This window comes from Coturnix japonica, chromosome 3 (assembly GCF_054131305.1).
Source record: "Coturnix japonica strain WE chromosome 3, WE-NBRP24, whole genome shotgun sequence".
In the NCBI taxonomy this organism is placed as follows: Eukaryota; Metazoa; Chordata; class Aves; order Galliformes; family Phasianidae; genus Coturnix; species Coturnix japonica.
This window is the reverse complement of record NC_140665.1, coordinates 25,644,029-25,662,862: the sequence shown is the minus strand read 5'-3', so window position 1 is coordinate 25,662,862 and position 18,834 is coordinate 25,644,029. Positions and strand designations below refer to the sequence as shown.

The 18,834-nt window shown below is 36.5% G+C and overlaps 1 protein-coding gene across 2 annotated transcripts in view; it reads right to left on the bottom strand.

The window, feature by feature from the left end:
* Positions 1–18,834, bottom strand: part of CAMKMT (calmodulin-lysine N-methyltransferase) — a 175,571-nt gene that overhangs the window by 156,573 nt on the left and 164 nt on the right. For both annotated transcript variants that reach the window (XM_015857439.2, XM_015857440.3), the window contains exons 2-3: positions 15,040–15,206; positions 10,579–10,643 (exon numbers count right to left, since the gene is read on the bottom strand). In XM_015857439.2, the coding sequence (XP_015712925.1) occupies positions 10,579–10,643; positions 15,040–15,206 (232 nt within the window). The remainder of the gene's footprint in view (positions 1–10,578; positions 10,644–15,039; positions 15,207–18,834) is intronic.

The window sequence follows — 18,834 nt, the reverse complement described above, 5'->3', positions numbered from 1 at the left end:
ACCACGCTACCATTTGTCTTGTAGTAATATCACAATCAGATGTTACCTTTTTAGCTTGGCCCAGCAGCGAGTTTAAGACCCCTGCTACACAATGCAAAATAGATTGGTACTTTATAGAAAGTCATGCAAACTGCAGTTACGAAACTTTTCATTAGAATGCATTTTGTCTAAGCTATCTAGACGCACACACAGAGATAAAGGTTTATGATCTTGTACTTGTACTGATCTTGTATGATCTTATGATCTTGTACTGATCCATTTATATAATAATTAGGTAGATTAAATGTCCAAATAAAGTTATAATAAGTATGAAGAGAAAAAAAGTCAATACTTCAGCTTCTAGTTTCACACTGGGTCAGCATCTTTGTCTCAGAAAATTGAAAATAGTATGCCTAATAATAGAAGTAACAAGGACAATAGGGATTCCTAAATTTCTCATTCAACAAGAGTTTAAAATCTGTGCTACTGTTTACAAGTTCCTAACATTCACTACATTCCGAATTAAGGACATTCATTGATCAACCAAGAGATTACCAAGGTACATCTCTGTACAACAACCAAATCTCAGTTTGATCACCAGAGAAACAGTGCTTAACTGCCTTTACTCAACAAACAAAATAGACAAACTGATGATATTTATGCTAGATACAGTAAATTAGAGAAGTGCCAGCAACAGTACCAAGTGTGCTAACAAGGTGTTCTTAAATATTTGCAATTCATGTCTCAGAGAGGTGACATTAGCTACATACACACATAGGTTTTCTCAAGCACAGTACCCAAGAACAACAAGCTTTGAAGTTAGCTACATCATGAGGAAAACCATACACTACCTTTTGCTGCTCTTTAGAGTTTAGTTCTTATAAGAATAAATAACAATTCAGAAGAGTAACAAATACATTTTTAAAACAAATAAGCTTTTTATAACTCTTCACCAATGGGTTAAAAAAATAATAATCTAGATGCTTCCTAAAACTGCCTTGATTTTACATATTTGAACTGATGTGGGAAGACTCAGATCTACCAACAACTGCTACATTACTATATGCAATTTGGCTACTATGCACTAGCAATTTCTACCAAAACATATGTATTCTAAATCATAAAAGCATTATGAGTCATAGCATGATTCAGAGTGTGTTAGACATGCATATACAGAACACCTTCAAAAAAATATGATTTTTTCTCTGGGTACATTTTCTTCAAAAGGCATCCCAATGCTGTCTCAGCAAGTGCCACTTCAAGGTGTGAAGGATCCTTGCTTTTGTGATCTGAGGCCTACACATGCAATTCTAACATTACAAATTTGTAAATAGAATTGCAATATACGTTTCCACTAAAGTCTATATCTCGGTTGTGAAATAGAATACTTGACTGAACAAAGGCCAAAATTAGTTAGGAAATGCACTATGATCTTTGCAAAGCTCTTGTGCACATAAGCCTCGTGAAACAGTGAGTAATTAAATACCTTCACATACTACACTTCACACAGGACCACTGCCTCCTTTAAGTTCACAGAAGTGAAGGCCAGTGGTCACATAAAAGTCAATATTCACACTTCAGTTAAACACATGCTTTGAAAGATATCCAGCCAACTACCTCTAACAGAACAACCCCTTCCATGTCACAGTCCTTGTTAACTGTGTCTTACGACCTGATGGTGCTAAACCAGAGGGAATACAATTCAGAAAGAAACAGTTCTTTACACAAGGCCCTGACGTATAGAAAGTGGAAAGATATGCACTAATTCTCAGCACCCAGAACATCTAGGACCTCAATTTTTTTGAGTATACAGTCACAGGAGGACAACATGGACAGATCCCCAGAAATATAGTTCTATTGCTCACCCTGTGGGAAACTTTTTGGGGGGTAGGGAACTTCCTAATGCTCTTCAGCCTGAGCCAGTGTTGCCTCCTTTCCACTTCTGAAGATCTTAACCTGTTCTGTGCTATCTAACGTTCTAATTCTCAATGTAAAAAACAAACAAACAAACAAACCAAAACAAACAAACAAACAACCAGGAAGAGTAAAGTTTTGTGCTCATTTCTACATCGTTTCAATTATTATGCTGCTCATTATTCAACACTGAGATAATGAAACACTGAAAACATTTAATAGTTACAATACTCTAATTCAGATGAAACTCCTTCTCCCCGTCCATCCCCCCCCACTTTTTAAAAAACCACTTTTCAGGAGAAAACAATGTTTCTTATTCATTTGACAAGACTTGCTGAAGACAATTAGATTTTTTGTGTTACCAAGGCAAGTCAAATTTCATTTGTAGTAAAAACAATTGGAAAAATATGACAGTAATTCAAAAGCTGACAATGCTTTCAAACAGTTGGGGAGAGATGGCACACCACAGCTGTAGTTTCATCCTCTTACAATATATTTGTCACCAGTACGCTGCTATTTCAGGAAGGTCAAAGTAAACTGTCAGGTAAAACATTCAACAAAATCTTTTTAAAAACCAATTAAAATCTTGTTTTTCTTCTTTCATGTACATTACATTTAGGATTACATACCATAACTATATGCATATTAATATCTAATGCTTTCACACACATTAGGCCAATTAGACTGGTTTAATTACTTACACAACAATCTCTTCTAAGCATGGCCTGAACCACTGATTGATCACCTGGTGCAAGGACTGGGTCAACCATAAGACCACAGGTGAAGGCAAATCTTTTCAACTGTAACACCTGTAAAGTACCATCCCAACTGCACTAATCTTCCAACTGTACATTTGTTGACTATACAAGGCATATTTCTCATACTTTGCTTATGAGATAAGAAATATTTTGCAATGAGAAATTAAATCTCTGTATGTAAATGTTTGAATTGGTAAAATGATCCTTAAGGATATAATTGGGCTCACTGCTTCCAGGAATCTGCACATTTCACTTTGACAGTACAGACTCAATAATTAACTAGAAGAAATCTAGAAGCAGAGTAGAAGTTCAAGGGAACAAATACCAGTTATTGCACTTGGATGAGAACATCAGCTGCATAAATACCCAATTCTCCATTTACCAAACCGCATGTACAAAGGGGTTCTTTTAATACATACAGTTTACCAAAAATTAATTCTTCAGATTTCTGGAATAATAACTGGTCCATGTCTTCCACATTATTGAAAATACTTTGAGGAAAAACAAAATATTAATAGCTGTAGCATTCCATCAAGCTGAATTAAGAATGAGTATTTACTTCATCAAGTTAAGTATGTGAGTATGCTGGATCTTCATCTGGCCATCGCAACATTGATTAGTTTTCTCCCTACTTTTCAGTCAGAATTGTCAATAGACACAAAGTTTAAAATGAAAGTAACTGAAACCAAAATGAAATAAGGTGCAAGATACTTATATCACGTCAACTACATTTGTATGAAGACCACGAAGAAGAGGGACTGTCCTTGCTACTTCTACACTATAGCCACAGGAAAGCTTACATCAAAATACAGAGTAATATGCAATCAGATTTGTAAGTAAGGTAAGTCAGTAAATTTGTGTGATAATAAGCGGAATTTATTTACCCAAGGATGTACTCCAAGCACAGCATTTCTGAACAGCTACAATAAAAACATACCTAGGACAAGTAAAAAGAATAGTAGACAAAAAGAATATTGTGAGAAGTACCTAAGTTCTACCCAAGCTGCAACATCAAGCCACCTGAAACTCATCTGCAACTATTTAAATAATGTTAAAAAGTGAAATATACAAGAGAAAACTCCACAATACGTTACAGAAGTAAATTTAATTAACAACACTGTAGATCTAAAAAGATGCTTACAGTTGTTATCTTACCTATCTCAATTTAAAATGTGATTAAGGTGTCATTAACAAAAGCAAAAATACTAAATTAATTAAAACAGTTCACACATTTCTCCCTCCACCAATCTAATTAAAAATGTTATAACCTACCCCTAAATTCTTTTAATTCATTTAAACTGGAAGATCCAACTTGTCATGATAATTCATTTAGCATACATGGAATACTTTCAAAATGCTTCAGATTACAGAAGGTCAACATTAGCGAGCGAAGGCAGACTATACCAACAGTTCATACAAAGACTAAGACAACAGATCTGATGCAGAATTCCACCTAGCCCAAAAGCAGGGCTCCAAGGCGGAAAATACTGCCTTGCAGTACAAAAAACAACAACTGAAGTTACCCTAATATTTCTATTTTATCAAAAGGCTATCACTGGAATAGCCGAAACAGGTGAGCCTGCTTTGCTAAGCTGATGTTATCTTTATTATAGTGTGAGGTTATTTTGAAATACGGAACAGAAGAAAATATTTTAAACAAACAAATCCCCAGTGGCAGTTCTTCAAGTTTGTGAGAAGAGTAATTGGATTTTAATCAGTTGGGAGAAGAATAATATTACAGGGTTGTACTCTAAAACACACAAATCACTGAATTTACAGAAGAGAACAGCTTGATAAAAGTAATTCTAGTAGCAAGAATATTTTAAAAGGTATCTCCTTCTCCCCATACACTTATTTTCTGCAGCATTCCATAAACTTTATGCCAGTTACATCAATGTGTCTTCTTGGAATGATGCTGTAACCTGAATCAGTGAAGTGAATTGGATAGAGAATGGGGGACAAAACAGTTGTTTTTTCTTAACCTTGATATGTTTTATGTAAAGTGAAGCTGCATAATGAATGGCAAATTGCAGCTATCATAAGTAGGATAGTTCATTTGAAATGATGCATATTGTTGCTATCTAAACCTTCTTCCACTCAATTTATTTTTAGTTGAAGAATTTTACAAGAGGGTGTAAAATTCTGACATGGTAAACAATATAGAACTGCTACACAGAATGAATACACAGAAGACAGAGTAACAGGTTCTTGAGGTGAAAGAGGTAGGAGCCTAAGTCAGTACATTCTTCATAACAGAAAGCAAGAAGTCTCCCCTAAACAAAGAAAGGAATTTTTCACAGCAATGCTTGAAAAAAAAAAAAAAAAAAAAGTATTCTCTTGTTGAGCCTAAGAAATGCTACATGAAATACAGGAGAAGCCCTGCTATGATAAAGGATGCCATCCTATGCTGCTCCTTAGGTAGCTTGATGGCTTCTATCCTCACCAAGCATGGTAACTCAGTAGCTACCACAGCTTCCTCATAGAGGAGCACAAGTAACTTTGAGTCACCCTGTGAGAGCTATAAAGACTCAGGTAGATCTCTAAAAACATTCTCACATAGTACTACTATATATATATATTCTCCATTCTCATATAGTACTACTGGGAAGATAACACAGCCTCTGCTTAGTTACTGGTAAGGAAGGAACACAGAAGGAAAAGATTATTGTTTAAAAGCAGATTTTTTTTTTTAGTTAAATCCAAGTTATACAGTTTGCATTTTCAAATTAGCAGTTTTAAAATGAATACAATAAATAAGTGGACCACAAAACTCATTTTCTTCAATATCTTTCCTCAAGACTGTTTCTTCAAAAAGAGTGGACTAAAATTCAATAAAAAGCCTCTTTTCTTGTTATTTTCTAGCTTCCTAATTATTTTCTTAAAAGAAATACAAATGAAGGGACAAAAGCATTCGTCAATTTTGCTAGCTCTCTAGTGGGGAAAAATCTCACATTTAAAAAGCCAAATTCTTTCAATGTGAAACATATTTTGAAACAAACCTCTAAAAGTAGAACTAGTACAAATAGAAACAGTTCAGAAGATGGTGAGTAGGTGTTTCTAAATAAAAGCTGTATCCAGACACTTGTTACTCCAAGCTATAACACCTTCCAGTAAATTAGTAAAATATATTTATATAAATATATATTTTTCCAGATTTCACGTTGTCTGCCTGTTTTCCCTACGTAAAGAGAAGCAACAGAATTCAAAACCATTAAGCTTCCATCCACCCAAAACTGAAAGCTCAAGTCTACAGGGTCTATTTGACCACAGGAGCAGCAACTTTGCAGTAAAAGTCTGGAAAGCTCTGTAACTGTAGCACCCTCTGCTGCTTTTTCAGTTCCAAAACACATAATTGTACACACTACTAAGTAGAAAACGAGTGTGTATTGAGCGCTTTTCTTGCGAATGGTTACACTATCAACCAACATTATGTGTAGTTTACAAGAAAATGTTTTACTATTACATAAAGTATATTTGCAATTTACGCTACATGAAAACCAGAATACCCTGTTTCTATTTCTGTGTTAACATTCTGTAATGCAGAATTTTAAGAAAGGAGTGAAATGTGTTTTGGGAATATTTACCAGATGAAAATCCTGAATCACATTTTATTTCACTGCTTAAAATTCCACCTTGCAGACTGCACCTCGCTTAGACTTGTGGCGATTAGTAAAGAAAATCATATTTTGGCCTTTGATCATTTAACAGAAATTAATGCGGAATTTGAAGGGGTAGGATTAAACAATATATATAATTTGAAAGGAAATGACTACACAAACTCTGTAGTCACAACAGCTTTCTTTTGTTAGTAAAATAGCAGGAGATCATTCATGTAAGTTCATTCTTGCTGAATTTCCCCTGGTTTTTGGGCAGTCTTTTGCAGAAGAGCTTTTCCCTTGAAAGAACAAGCATGCCATGCGGCTCCCAGAGCCAGCTGATGCTACGCCTACAGTGCCACCACTCAGCCTTCTGCCTGGGATCTATCCATTCTGTTAAATTGAGTGTCTTATGACTAGAGGCCACAGGATGTACCATCTTTCACCAGATGGCACGCTGCTGTCTAAAAGGAACATACCAATCCTTTCCTCTATCCAGTCTCCCCCCCACCCGCTTCCTGTTTATGCACAGAATTAAAGATGAATGAAGTGCATTTAGCATTGCATCCTATCTGTGTGGAGAAGCTGTTTAGAGTTTTCATATGCAAACTGCTATCTCACAGCAGACAAATAAGGTAGATACCCCAAAAAGCTTCAAAATCTTTTCTAGTACAGTGTTGATTTTCACTCATGACAATGATCCTACAGTGAATATGCATCTTTAGTAATGTTCTTAAAAAAAGAATGTGAATACCAAATCCAGACAGGACTTTGTGCAGAGGCAATTTCTGGCATTAACACTTGGGAGACCGGCAATATACCATTTACAGCTACTGCACTTGGCTCCATCTTTTCCCTGAAGTTTTACTGGTGTAAGGCAGCACTTTTGGATGCAGTCACAAGTATTCCTCAAAAGCTGCTTCATGAAATTTTATATAATGCTGCCAGCTAGTGGCACATTTTGTACTGAGTTTGTGTGTACTGGGAGTGTGGAGAAAATGGTGTTAACTAGAAGCTGCTCTACCACTCTTCTCTTGATAGCATATAGTGATGTGGCCATGAGCAGGAAGATCAAAATGAAACAAAAAGACCAAAGAAACGTTCCCTAAAAAAGAAAAGATTTTAAAATACAAAAGACAAAATATTACTAGATTAACCAAAGAAAATAAATGTTATTTGAAATAAATGATTATGATTCAAATGATGTAATACGCATATGTCAGTTTTTACAATATCTTATCTGTTTAACAGACCATTATTTCACATTCTAATGGTCTGTAGCAAAATATTAACCTTCCTGAATCAGCATGGTAGTCAACACAAACATGCAGAGCACTAAAATACTCAATTATTTTCTGATCATTTCAGCCCAAATCATTTAAGTGAAGTTTAGTGCCCAGTAAATAAGATCTGACTGTGCAGTGTGTTCTAAAAAGAACACTAAAATCTATTATTGCTTACAGATTTTATATCAATATGGAGCACAATACTGTTGATGGGACTGTTCAGTAATGGATAGCTCTACTAATACTGAATAATAGAAGAAATAATCTTATACTTTTAAATGCTCAAAAAATATTTGAGAAATCTTTAGGGCAAACTATCACCTGATAACACCATTAATGTTGTAAATAACAAATCACTACTTATTTTTTTCCCTAAAAAGTCCCAGCTTTCAACATGTAAGAACTGTAGTTACTCTTAGGTGTAAAAGGAGGCAGGATTATCATCTTCCATTTCCACAGTGGGTTATCACAAAAAGAGCCAAGAAATACACAGAGGCCAAAGAAAAAGCCATTTCAGATCAAAGGATGATGTGACTGTATATATTCTATCAGGTATGATTGAAATAGAGCAGCTTGGTAGCACACAGTTGAGGAAACCTTACTATGGTGATGCAATACGTAGCAGTTCTGGCCTGAACACTAGGCACATTTACTCCATAAATACAGTAGCAAGGAAATATGATTATTCCTACTATACTTTATGGCAGCCTTCCATTACCTAAGGAGAGAAAGATCAACTTCTTACATGGTCTAACAGTGATAGAAGAGAGAATGGGTTTAACACAGAACAGCAGAGATTCAGGTTAAATATTAGACAGAAATTATTTTCTCAGAGCATTACAAGGCTCTGAGGTTGCCCAGAGACCCACACCTGAAGGCATTCAATGCCAGGTTGGATGGGGCCCTGGACAGCAACTGCCCACAGCAGGGGGTTGAAACTGAGAAAGCTTTAAAGGTTCCTTCCAACCCAAGCCATTCCATGAATATGCTCCAAGCCAGTAACACTGTCAGAAAAATAACTAATTTACACTGTATCAAGGTAACTAATCTGGAGTGACTAATAAAATGGGCATAAATATGCACATCAATAGAGAGAGATAACGACATTGAAAAACAAGGAAGCAGCAAATCTGAGAATTACTTCGCAAACACTGTATAATGCCACAGTACAAACCTTCAAAGCAATACAGAAGCCAAAGGGAAAAATGTGAATCTTTGTATATACAGAGAAACAGCAAAAACTACAAAAGCCATATTACTTCTAAGTTAGTGCTGTTGTTGTGTCTATTACAGTAGTAAGTCTTGTTCTGCTATCTGTAATCAATAAGAAAGCAGCTGAAATACAGAAAAGGTTAATAATCAACAGCACATTTAACAACAGAAAAACATATAAAACTTCAGAAGAGTAATTTATTTGTGTTAGCAGGGAAATCTGTATAGATCAATCACAATCTAAAGAGCTTACACAAAGAACAAAGATAAAGCATGTAACAATACTTTAAGGTACAAGCATCTTCTTCCTCTTTTTCCCCTTACTGAGTAAAATTCATGGATAAAATAAGTAAATGGTTATAAAAGTCCCTCTAGCTCCTTATTTGCAGAATCTACAACATCAGATCTCTTTAAATACCTCCTGTTATGCAACCAAAGCATTTTCTGCCAGATGCTAAATGTCTTAAATCTAAATACTTTCATTATCTAGCTCATGATGCCTACATCTCCACCTGATGTCAGCAATAATCACAAATGTGAATTTTCTTTCTCAGACTTACTCACTTGGATATTTATACAGTCCTTAGATACAATTTTCATTCTGAAATCATTAAAAATTCCCCTCCTCAGCACAGTGAAATCCTAAACTATTTTGTGGCAGGTCCGTACCAGTATTCTCAATGTTAAGAAGCAAATGAAAACTAGCAAATTTAAACAGGAGAGCAGAGGGTTTATAATTTTTTTTCTTGTGAAAACAAAAGTTTATTTTACTAAGTTGAATTTTTTTTTGCTGCTGAAAAGCCCCCACTTATTTAAACAGCACTGGAATACATTGACTGGAGTTCAGAGATGAAATAAAACCTGTTCTGAAATATGATTATCTTATAGCTTCAACAATGAAAAAAAGAGATGCGCACATTTACTGAATATCCCACAAACTTACAGAGGCTTCCTAGCTCTGTTCTTTAACTTTCCTTCTATGAAAGCAACCAACCCCTCCTGAGAAATAAGGCAAAAATCCTTATCAAAAATGAAATATCTGTAAATGTAAATTATATAATGGTAAATTATATAATGGTAATTACTACATTAAAAACATGTATAATTACTTTTATTTGGCTTCTTATGGTCTGCTAAAATTTTGTAATTGAAGTCCATTAACAGCATATAACATTTTATTAATAAATATAGAGAAGCAGAGCCAGACTGGCTCAGACACTCAAGGTCCACTTAATGCTCATCTTGTCTAAGATTAATGTGTCCAGAAGCTCATGCTTAGACAAGAGTTCAAGACCAGGATAAAAATATCATCCTACTGCCTCATTAGTTGTTCTACCATCTAGCAATTCCTGAAGCACAGCTGATACCTTCAGATTTAATAACTACAGTACATTTTCTCCCACAGTTTTCCCCCTGTCTTTAGAACCCATGAGATGCTCTACAAGCCAAATATTCTGTGGGAAGGAATTTCACAGCTTGACCGAGTTCTTTCATTTTCCTTTGGTGCAAGCTTGCCTTCTACAGGACAGAAGTATCATTATATATTTCCCCTGTTCTTATGCTGTTGCTCAGATAACAAGAGATTGCTACCAGCAGAGACAAATCAATGGACTAAACTCATTTTTTGTCCAACCAAGTTCAATTTCTCTGACACAGAACAAAAATGAACCTCCAGTGTGACAATACAAGGATGTATACACATACCACTACAACATAAAATACTACAGTTGGTAGATTAGCATCTGTTCACACTAACGGGGTTTTCTCAGGTAAGTGAGATGCAATTTCAATTCTATCAACATCGTACTGTATCTAAATAAACAATGGACTTACAGACATTTCCTGTGTTGTCAAAGCTTGTAAGAACATCTTTAACATTTATGAGTCCGTTGTGCAATCTAGAAGAAAACAAATAGCAAATTTACCAACATACATACAACAAGAAAACCTCTTCCCTCTTCAGAGAAGTTCACTGCAAATGGTGTCTACTTCTCACCCACTTCTTTCCACAGATATTTACTGTACTAACTAGAGGCAAAACTGGGAGACGACCAATAATCTTCAGAGATCTACCACTGACATTCATGTATTGGGAAAATGTTCCTCAAAAATGAAAAGTTTTGGTGTTTCCTCCCCTCCCCCCCCCCGCAAAAAAAAAAAAAAAAAAAAAAGAATAAGTTAAGTTTCAACTTAGCTATGGAAACAACGTATAGGAAAGGAAGAATTTAGATAGAGTAATTTCTTTGTAGAAGACAAAAAAAAAAAAAGAGCATTTTCAAACAACAGCAGTAAACACATCTTTATTTTCTCTCACACACACACAAAACCAAAACCACCAAGAACATTTAATCAACAATTCAAGAGATTCTGTTCAGTGAACTGCATGCTCTTCAGTTTTATATTTGTACAATTCAAGTAATTCAAGTGAAATGAACATTCAAAACTGGGGATAATTAACTAAAGTTCACATAAGCTTCAAATTTTAGAGCATGGCAAGGAAATGTGACAACCTGCAGAAGGAAACCACATCAAACTCGAGCACAAATTTGCTCAAGAATCTTACTCTAAGTGTTACAGATGTCAAGCCAGCTAGACTCACAAAACAATTACTATGTATATATATATATATATATAGTATATATAAGCTATATATAAAGACTTTGCAAAGAACTCTTTACATTCTTTACAAAGATTTAAACCTACCCGCAAGGTGATAGCATTCTGCTTTTGAGTTCAGTATTTCAGTATTTGAAACACCAAGTTACTGATCAATGGAAGATATTTTACCACAAGAATAACTTGCTTTTTCCTCTAAATGTTTAAAATAAGCCTACAAAACTAAAATCTATATCAAGAAAATGTAATGACATTGATGACTCATTTTTGAACTCCAACTAAAAAAATAAATAAATAACTTTCACATCTGAAGGACAGCACTGCCACAGGGAGATGCATCATTATGATCTATAATGACTTTCAGAAGGCCCCCTCTAATCTCTACAGCCCTGTGATTCTGTGTAACTCTATGCATGTAGCCACCCAATACCTATCATTAAAACACGGATGTAGTGTGTAGATGCATTAAAGACATCACCAGTCCACACCAAATCAGCAGAGGTTCTGAATCATAGGACAGGTAATTTGTTTTAGTAAAGTAGTGAGAAGTACTCATCAGATGCTCCTTTCATACCCCAAAACTATCACAAAGCATTTTAGAACAAAGAACACCTAAATCCTAAAGAAAGCACCTTCCGCCAGATACTGTAAATCTACATTTCATGAACCATACTAGAGATTGGCATTTAACTAGACAGGGTCACAAGAGTTTTTATTTTTATTTTTTAAGTGCAATTTTCCTTACATGAGGCTCCTTCTGCCTTCCTGCTTTGAAAGATTTCTTATAAAAAATGATTCTAAAATGAATGACCAAATAACAAAACAGCATTGCACAGGCTCTTCCACCCCAAATGCAAACCCAGTTTGAGTACAGCTACAAAAATGCAGTTAATAAAAACAAGTTGCTTTGAGAAATTCAGAAAATCATGCATACAGCTGGTAGCTCCTATTGAACCTTTCTTTGCCTAACAAACTGGTCCCCGGGTCCCTGCAGAACAGTAATTCCAGCTAGGTCATAGCATATCTGAATATAAAATTTGATCTGTTTTGATAGCCCTTGAACTGATATAGGTTGACCTTTAGACTTTTTGCCAAAAGCCACTATCAACCTTATGAACTTTATAAAGTATCTACTCTCATCAAGATATTAGTTGACAACACTTCTAACAATCCAACGCAAGCAATGAGCTACCGCAAGAAGATGTTAATACATAAGGAAAACATATATAGATGAAAATTCAAAAGCACTTTAGTAATGATTTTAGAGAGGTCATAGCTCTTTTTTTGTCAGAAAAAGATGTTGCTATGAAAAGGCTCTCCTACTAGAGCACGTAGTTCTAATTTACCTGGAAGATGTTTTTATTGTTAATAACATGTAAATAGCACGTTTCCTTGTCTGGTTCAAACTGTTTCTATTAATGAAAATGATCATTAATATTTTGCTAACAAAAGGAGAAAAAAAAAATGAAGGAAAGTCTTAAGTTTCTAAGACATGCTCAGTTCTCAAAAATTCAAGAAAGTTAACTCCAGGTTTACCTTCTAGACACGCAAGTTTTAGCTAGGAGAATGTTAACGTGCCACATATATTGAACTGTGAAGTTTACCATGTTAAAATACTGCTTCTGCAAAAGTAGGAAAGAAAACTGGACACAGACTCATAATAAACTGGATTTTGGTGCAGCTATTCATACTTTGACAAAACACACAGTGAAGAATTTCTCCTTTCTTCCTTAACCAAGAAGAGTACAGAATTTCTGATAATTGTTCTTAAACGATCACCCTGACTATATATACAGAAATCATCAAGTACCCTCTAGGAAAAAAAAAAAATAAGGGGGTGGGAAAAAAAAAAAATCCCACCAGGAAACAGCTTCCCTATCATTCTCAATACATATCTTTTGAAATCAAATGCAAGCTTGCTCCAGCATAGACAATGTACATTTCTATTGGTAAAGCTAAGACAAACATAAAAGACAAAATTAAAACACCTGTGCTTGGCTATATAGCATACAGTGATATACAATAATTGAGCCACACATTAACAAACATGACCGTAATCTAATAATTTTAACCATGTCCCACTATCAATGAAGCTACCATCAGCCAAACATAAAATACAAATAGAAGGATGACATGGTGTAACACAATAGAAAGTACAGCAACACAAGCACATTAGCAAAGTCCTAAGCTTCAAAAAGCAAGGACCCATTCAAATACAACAGCTGTGGGCACATAAACAAAATAATCTGCTTACCTTTGGAAGGCCCCAGGTACACAGGAAACTACACTGAAATGCCTCTGCCTCCACTATCAACCCTTAAATGAAGTCTGGGATGGGGTGGATCCTGGCTGCATCCAGAATCCAGAGTGCACTGCATTCACCCGAGCTCCTCTGGGCTGGCCCAGCCTTCCCACCAGGTGCTCAATCACTGTTTTAAGCTGTGGCTTAGCATTTCCACTACAGGTGGGAAGTGATGGAAACAGAAGCACTTAAATACCATGTGACGACAAGATCAGCCTGACATCTGTTTCGCTTTTGCAGTGCCAGCACAGCTGAACTTGTGTCATACCTTAAACTTCTTCAATAGTCAATCAAGTAAGTGACACCAAGTGCTGCAAATCACAGTAGTGAATTAAGGAGACTGAAAGAAGAAGTAAAAGCCAGCAGTCTAAAGTCTAAAACTCTGTAGCAGATTTAAGACAACCTGCATGCAGCTGCTTTGTTTGTTTTGAACGTTTATAACTTTGCAAAAATGTCCGAGATAACAGTGGTCATTTGTTTTTGTTAGATCTTAGTTTCTAAGACTGACTCTTACTGATGGTCCTAGTTAAACAAGAAGTATATTTCAAAACTTCCATGAGTCAGACTCCCCAGACTTTGCCTTTTGCACAGAATGCAAAGTCTGACACGCTCAGCAGGCTTAATTAGAGGCTGCAGAACAAGTATTGATTCAGGGATGCTGAAGTTACTGTTGCAATGATACCCGTTGAGGCAAAACCAAGTTACAAGTATGCATAAAACTGAGTATGAAAAGCAAAAGCAACCCACCATAATAATGAATGGACAGAGCTATAAACTTTTCTATTTTGCTATTGAGAACTCACTAACAGTTCCCTCAGAACGTACTGTTTTTCTTTTATCTACTTTGATATACATTAGAAATTAACCCCTTCTGTAGTAAGGGGAATTCGTATATTCTCTTGTTTTACCAATTGGTTTCCAAATTATCATTGAGTTTCATGAGAATCAAGAAGAAAATGCAATAAAATACAGATCACTATCAAAAAGCCTTCAGAACTTGACAAAGATCAACACATCACCGAAGTTCTGACTAAAATTACAAGTAAATTTGTTCAGTTTTTACCTCCTTTTTACATCATGAGAATGCCAAAACAGAAATCTATTAGAAATACTAAACAAAAGCCTGTCTTTGTGTTCTGCTCTAAGTACAATCATCAGTATACATTTCAGACTCAGGAACTTCACTGAAAGGTACTGAAAAGAAACTCAAAACAAACACCACCACCACAGACAAGCTGCTTACTGTAATGAACAACAATAGATAACATCTAACAATTTATTTGTAAACTATGTCTTATTTATCAAGAACAATGCAAAAATGACAATAAGGTTTAGACTCTGTGCAAGATCTTAGGAAGAACTTAAATGATGATTACCTTATGGACACACTATACTCAGGATAAAAGATGCTTCTATACTGAACCCAGATCCCAGTTTCCTCTTCAGTATTCTGACCATCAACTGAAAAGAGGTTGAACGACGTGAATCTTCTCACAGACACTTGTTGGAGATGCACATCTTTCAAGTGCTTTTTCTTCAGAACCTTTGAAATGAAGAACAAATTAAACACTGAGAAAAAAAAAAAAAAAAAGAACAAATACAGGCTTCTTCAACTATAAGGCAAGAATGGAATCAACCATAACAGCTATGATGGTAGCTAATAGCTATCAGTAACTAGCCAAGTATGTCAAGCCTGAGAAAAATATTCATGATAGGAGTCATGAGAATGGATTATGAATGTATTATGTCGCAAGAACTGTAAAGCAAATGTACTGTGGTCTGAAATAAAGGTTTCCTTAAACTCTGCCTCCAGAGAAACCCATGCCAAAACTGAAGAGGCAGATTGAGTTCTCTCCTGCTCTTGAATCACAACAGAAGCCTGACAAACAAAGCAGGGCACTCACAATGCAATTTCTGTACCACTCACTGTCCCTGCGGATGAAATGAGAAAGCACAAACAACTTCCATGGAATTTAGATGACAGCCCCAATACATGATTAGCTGATATGATCCTCAGGTGACCTAGTGCTACGTTTTTGTCAGGTAAACCACTTACTAGCTCCGAAGTCTGCAGCCACACTCTTGCACAAATACACCAGAGATGAGCAATTTGCTGCCCATAACAGGTCCCAGACTTTGAGATACTACAGCAACATACTCCTTATCATTTGCCAACCATTGCAAAAGCCTCAAATGCATTGACAGCACCAAATCCAGCACTGAGAAACCAAAGAATTCAAAACAATAGCGTAGACAGAGAACACAGCCACTTATATTTTTTTGTAACAGCTACAAGGATTAAAATATTTGCTCAGGAAAGGGACGATGAAAGCCCAACGTCCTGCATAGTGTGCTGCACCCACCCTTGTTTTCCAGGAGTGCATTACCAAGACCTCAACATGGGAAAACCCTGCGCCCATCTTGTTCAAGCTGTACCATCACTGCAAAGACAACCAGCATTTTTGTGCCACACATAAAGGCTAATTCCTCAGGTCAGCAGCATGGAAGGTGAAGAGAGAAGTCCTGGGTGTAAGTTCTTTCTCTCAACATTGGACAAAAAATAAAAAATAAATGTAAGTAATCACCACAACAGTTTTACCATCAAGGTGCATAAGCACTCCACAATGATGAAAAAATGGAGCAGAAAATAAACTCATCACTAGAGATGAATAGAGCTGCATGAGATAGCTCTATTGAGTAGGAGCACACTGCAATTTTCATGTTTTTGCCAACTAGAGCTAAATCTGAAGTCAAACAAGAAGCAGCTCTCCAGAAATGGAAGCTTTGCATACTGAATGCGTACAAGAAAATAACGGGTCAGTGATTTTTGCTGCACCCAACCTTTGTCGACCGTGCTTTAACTGGAAATGCACTCAGATCCAGCAGCCTTACAATTTGGTGCCATGACCTATTATTTTGCAGAATACTTGGAAGTACTACATACAGGAGCAGAACAATTGTATTTGCTATGCTGTTAGTTTCTAATAGCAGGTCTGATGCATCAGGCTTATTGCTTTTGGATCTTTTTTTCATCAGCAGGGCTCAGCATATGAAAAGGCACAGGCATTCTTATCAAAATATTAAAAATGACTGTGTGTTGTCCAGGCCATTTCTTCTACTCGTGTTATACATGAGAAAAATAGAAATACGAAGAAAATCACAAAAATATCAAAACGAGAGAACTGAATTAAAAGACGACCGGAATATAATATAATAGCAGCATGTCTAGAAGTGAAACACCTTGACAACTAAAGAAAACCACCAAGACCAAATTCTTAGAAAAGAACATTGTTTGGGGGCTTTCTTAAAGCAAAACCAAGCCATCAAGCCATTACTAACAGGAAAAAGAAATCCAATGACATTTTTCTGTTATTTTTTTGGTTGTTGTTCTTTGTCCTACTGAGATATCTTCCACCTACTCTGTAAAATGCTTTCTCTAAATTAGTAGAATATCTAATGAGTATCTGAGCACTCAAAAGAACATTTTTCTCCCAGCCTCAAACTAGAATCATGAGGTCTAAGATTAGAGAATTATAACAGCAGGTCCAATCTTTTAAAAACCTAAATATAACTGAGAAAGCAGTGCACAAGGGAAGAATATCTTGCATTATTTATATTTAACTCTGCATTTTTACATTAAGATCAAAGTATTTTTTTCTTAGTCAGCTCTTAAAAGCATCATGTTTGTTACCATCTACACAAAATAGCCTGCTGTTTTGCATAATCCACCAGTGCCACCACCAAGAAACAACACAACAGAAAGAGACAAACCTACCTAAACTCCTAATACTATTTTAAAAACCCTGGAAAATGGTGCTCTCTAATTTCCTTATGCCCTTTCCAATGAACTTTAATATCCCCCATTTCCTGCATACCGCCATTCTAAATGGACATCTCCCAGGGACCTATAAAACCAGCACCTGATATCAAAGCAAACTCAAGGTTTCTCAGCAGAACAGACACATCACCAGGTTTTTGCAGTGTACGTGGGCTCCAGCTCAGTGCTAGTCCTGAAGACACTGGCTGCATCTGTACCAACATCCCTACTGCTGTAGGACAACTCAATCACTGATGAAAAGCTTAACTCGGAGGCAGGAATGAGCACAAATACCACCTACAAGCTTCAGACTTGAAAGAAATCAAACTCAATAACCCTGCAGATTTGTTCAAGTAGTCCACTGCTGCTCATTGCATTGTAAGAGCCTCTGGTCTACTTGCTTGTTTTGAACCTATGTAGTCCAACAGGCATGCTGTATTTCCAAAAGGCAAAAAAATAAAAAGAAAAAATCAAGAGCTACCTGCTAACAGGCTCTGGACAGGGTTCTCAGACACAAGGTACCACCATTTTTGGGTGGTCCTGTGCAGAGACAGGAGTTGGACTTGATCCATATTGGTCCTTTCCAATTGGGGGTATTCTATGATCTTACATGGCATCCAGAGGAGGGCCACAAAAATGATCCAGGGGTGGAATGCCTCCCCAGTGAGGAGAGGCTGGTCAGCCTGGAGAATGCTCTGGGGAGATTCATGAGTGACCTTTCAGTGTCTAAAGAGGGCTGTAAGAAAGGAGGAGACAGACTCTTTAGCAGGGTCTGTTGTGACCAGGACACAGGGAAACTGTTTTAAACTAAAAGAGGAGGGGTTTAGTTTGGGTATAAGGAAGTTCTTTACTTCTTCCTTAGGCAGAAGTGGGGCAGTGAAACACCTGAGAGGTGGTAGATGTCCCATCCCTGGAGACACTCAGGTCAGGCTGGGGGGAGCTCTAAGTAAAGTGGTGTAGCTGTAGGTCATCCCTGTTTATTGCAGGGGAGCTGGGGCTAGGCAGCCTTAGGAGTCTCTTCCAACACAAACAATTCAATGACTCTGTGTCATAATCAAAACATGAAAAAAAACAGAACAAAACGAAACAAACAAACAAAAAAAACCCCCACTTAATCAAAACACAAGACATTATTAAAATAAAAAAGCCAGAAAGAACCACCATTCTGCCTCCTGTTTCAGATTGTGCATTGCCACAGATCTCAATCACAGGGCCCTTGGCATCCAGTCACTATGTTAGGAACACAAGTAGGTCTCCCTATAAGGACAATCACTAAAATTCATGCACTGAATGCTACATTTAGATCCGGTGCGGTACAAACTCAGACCCACAGCACACGCTCCCTCCGCCCCGC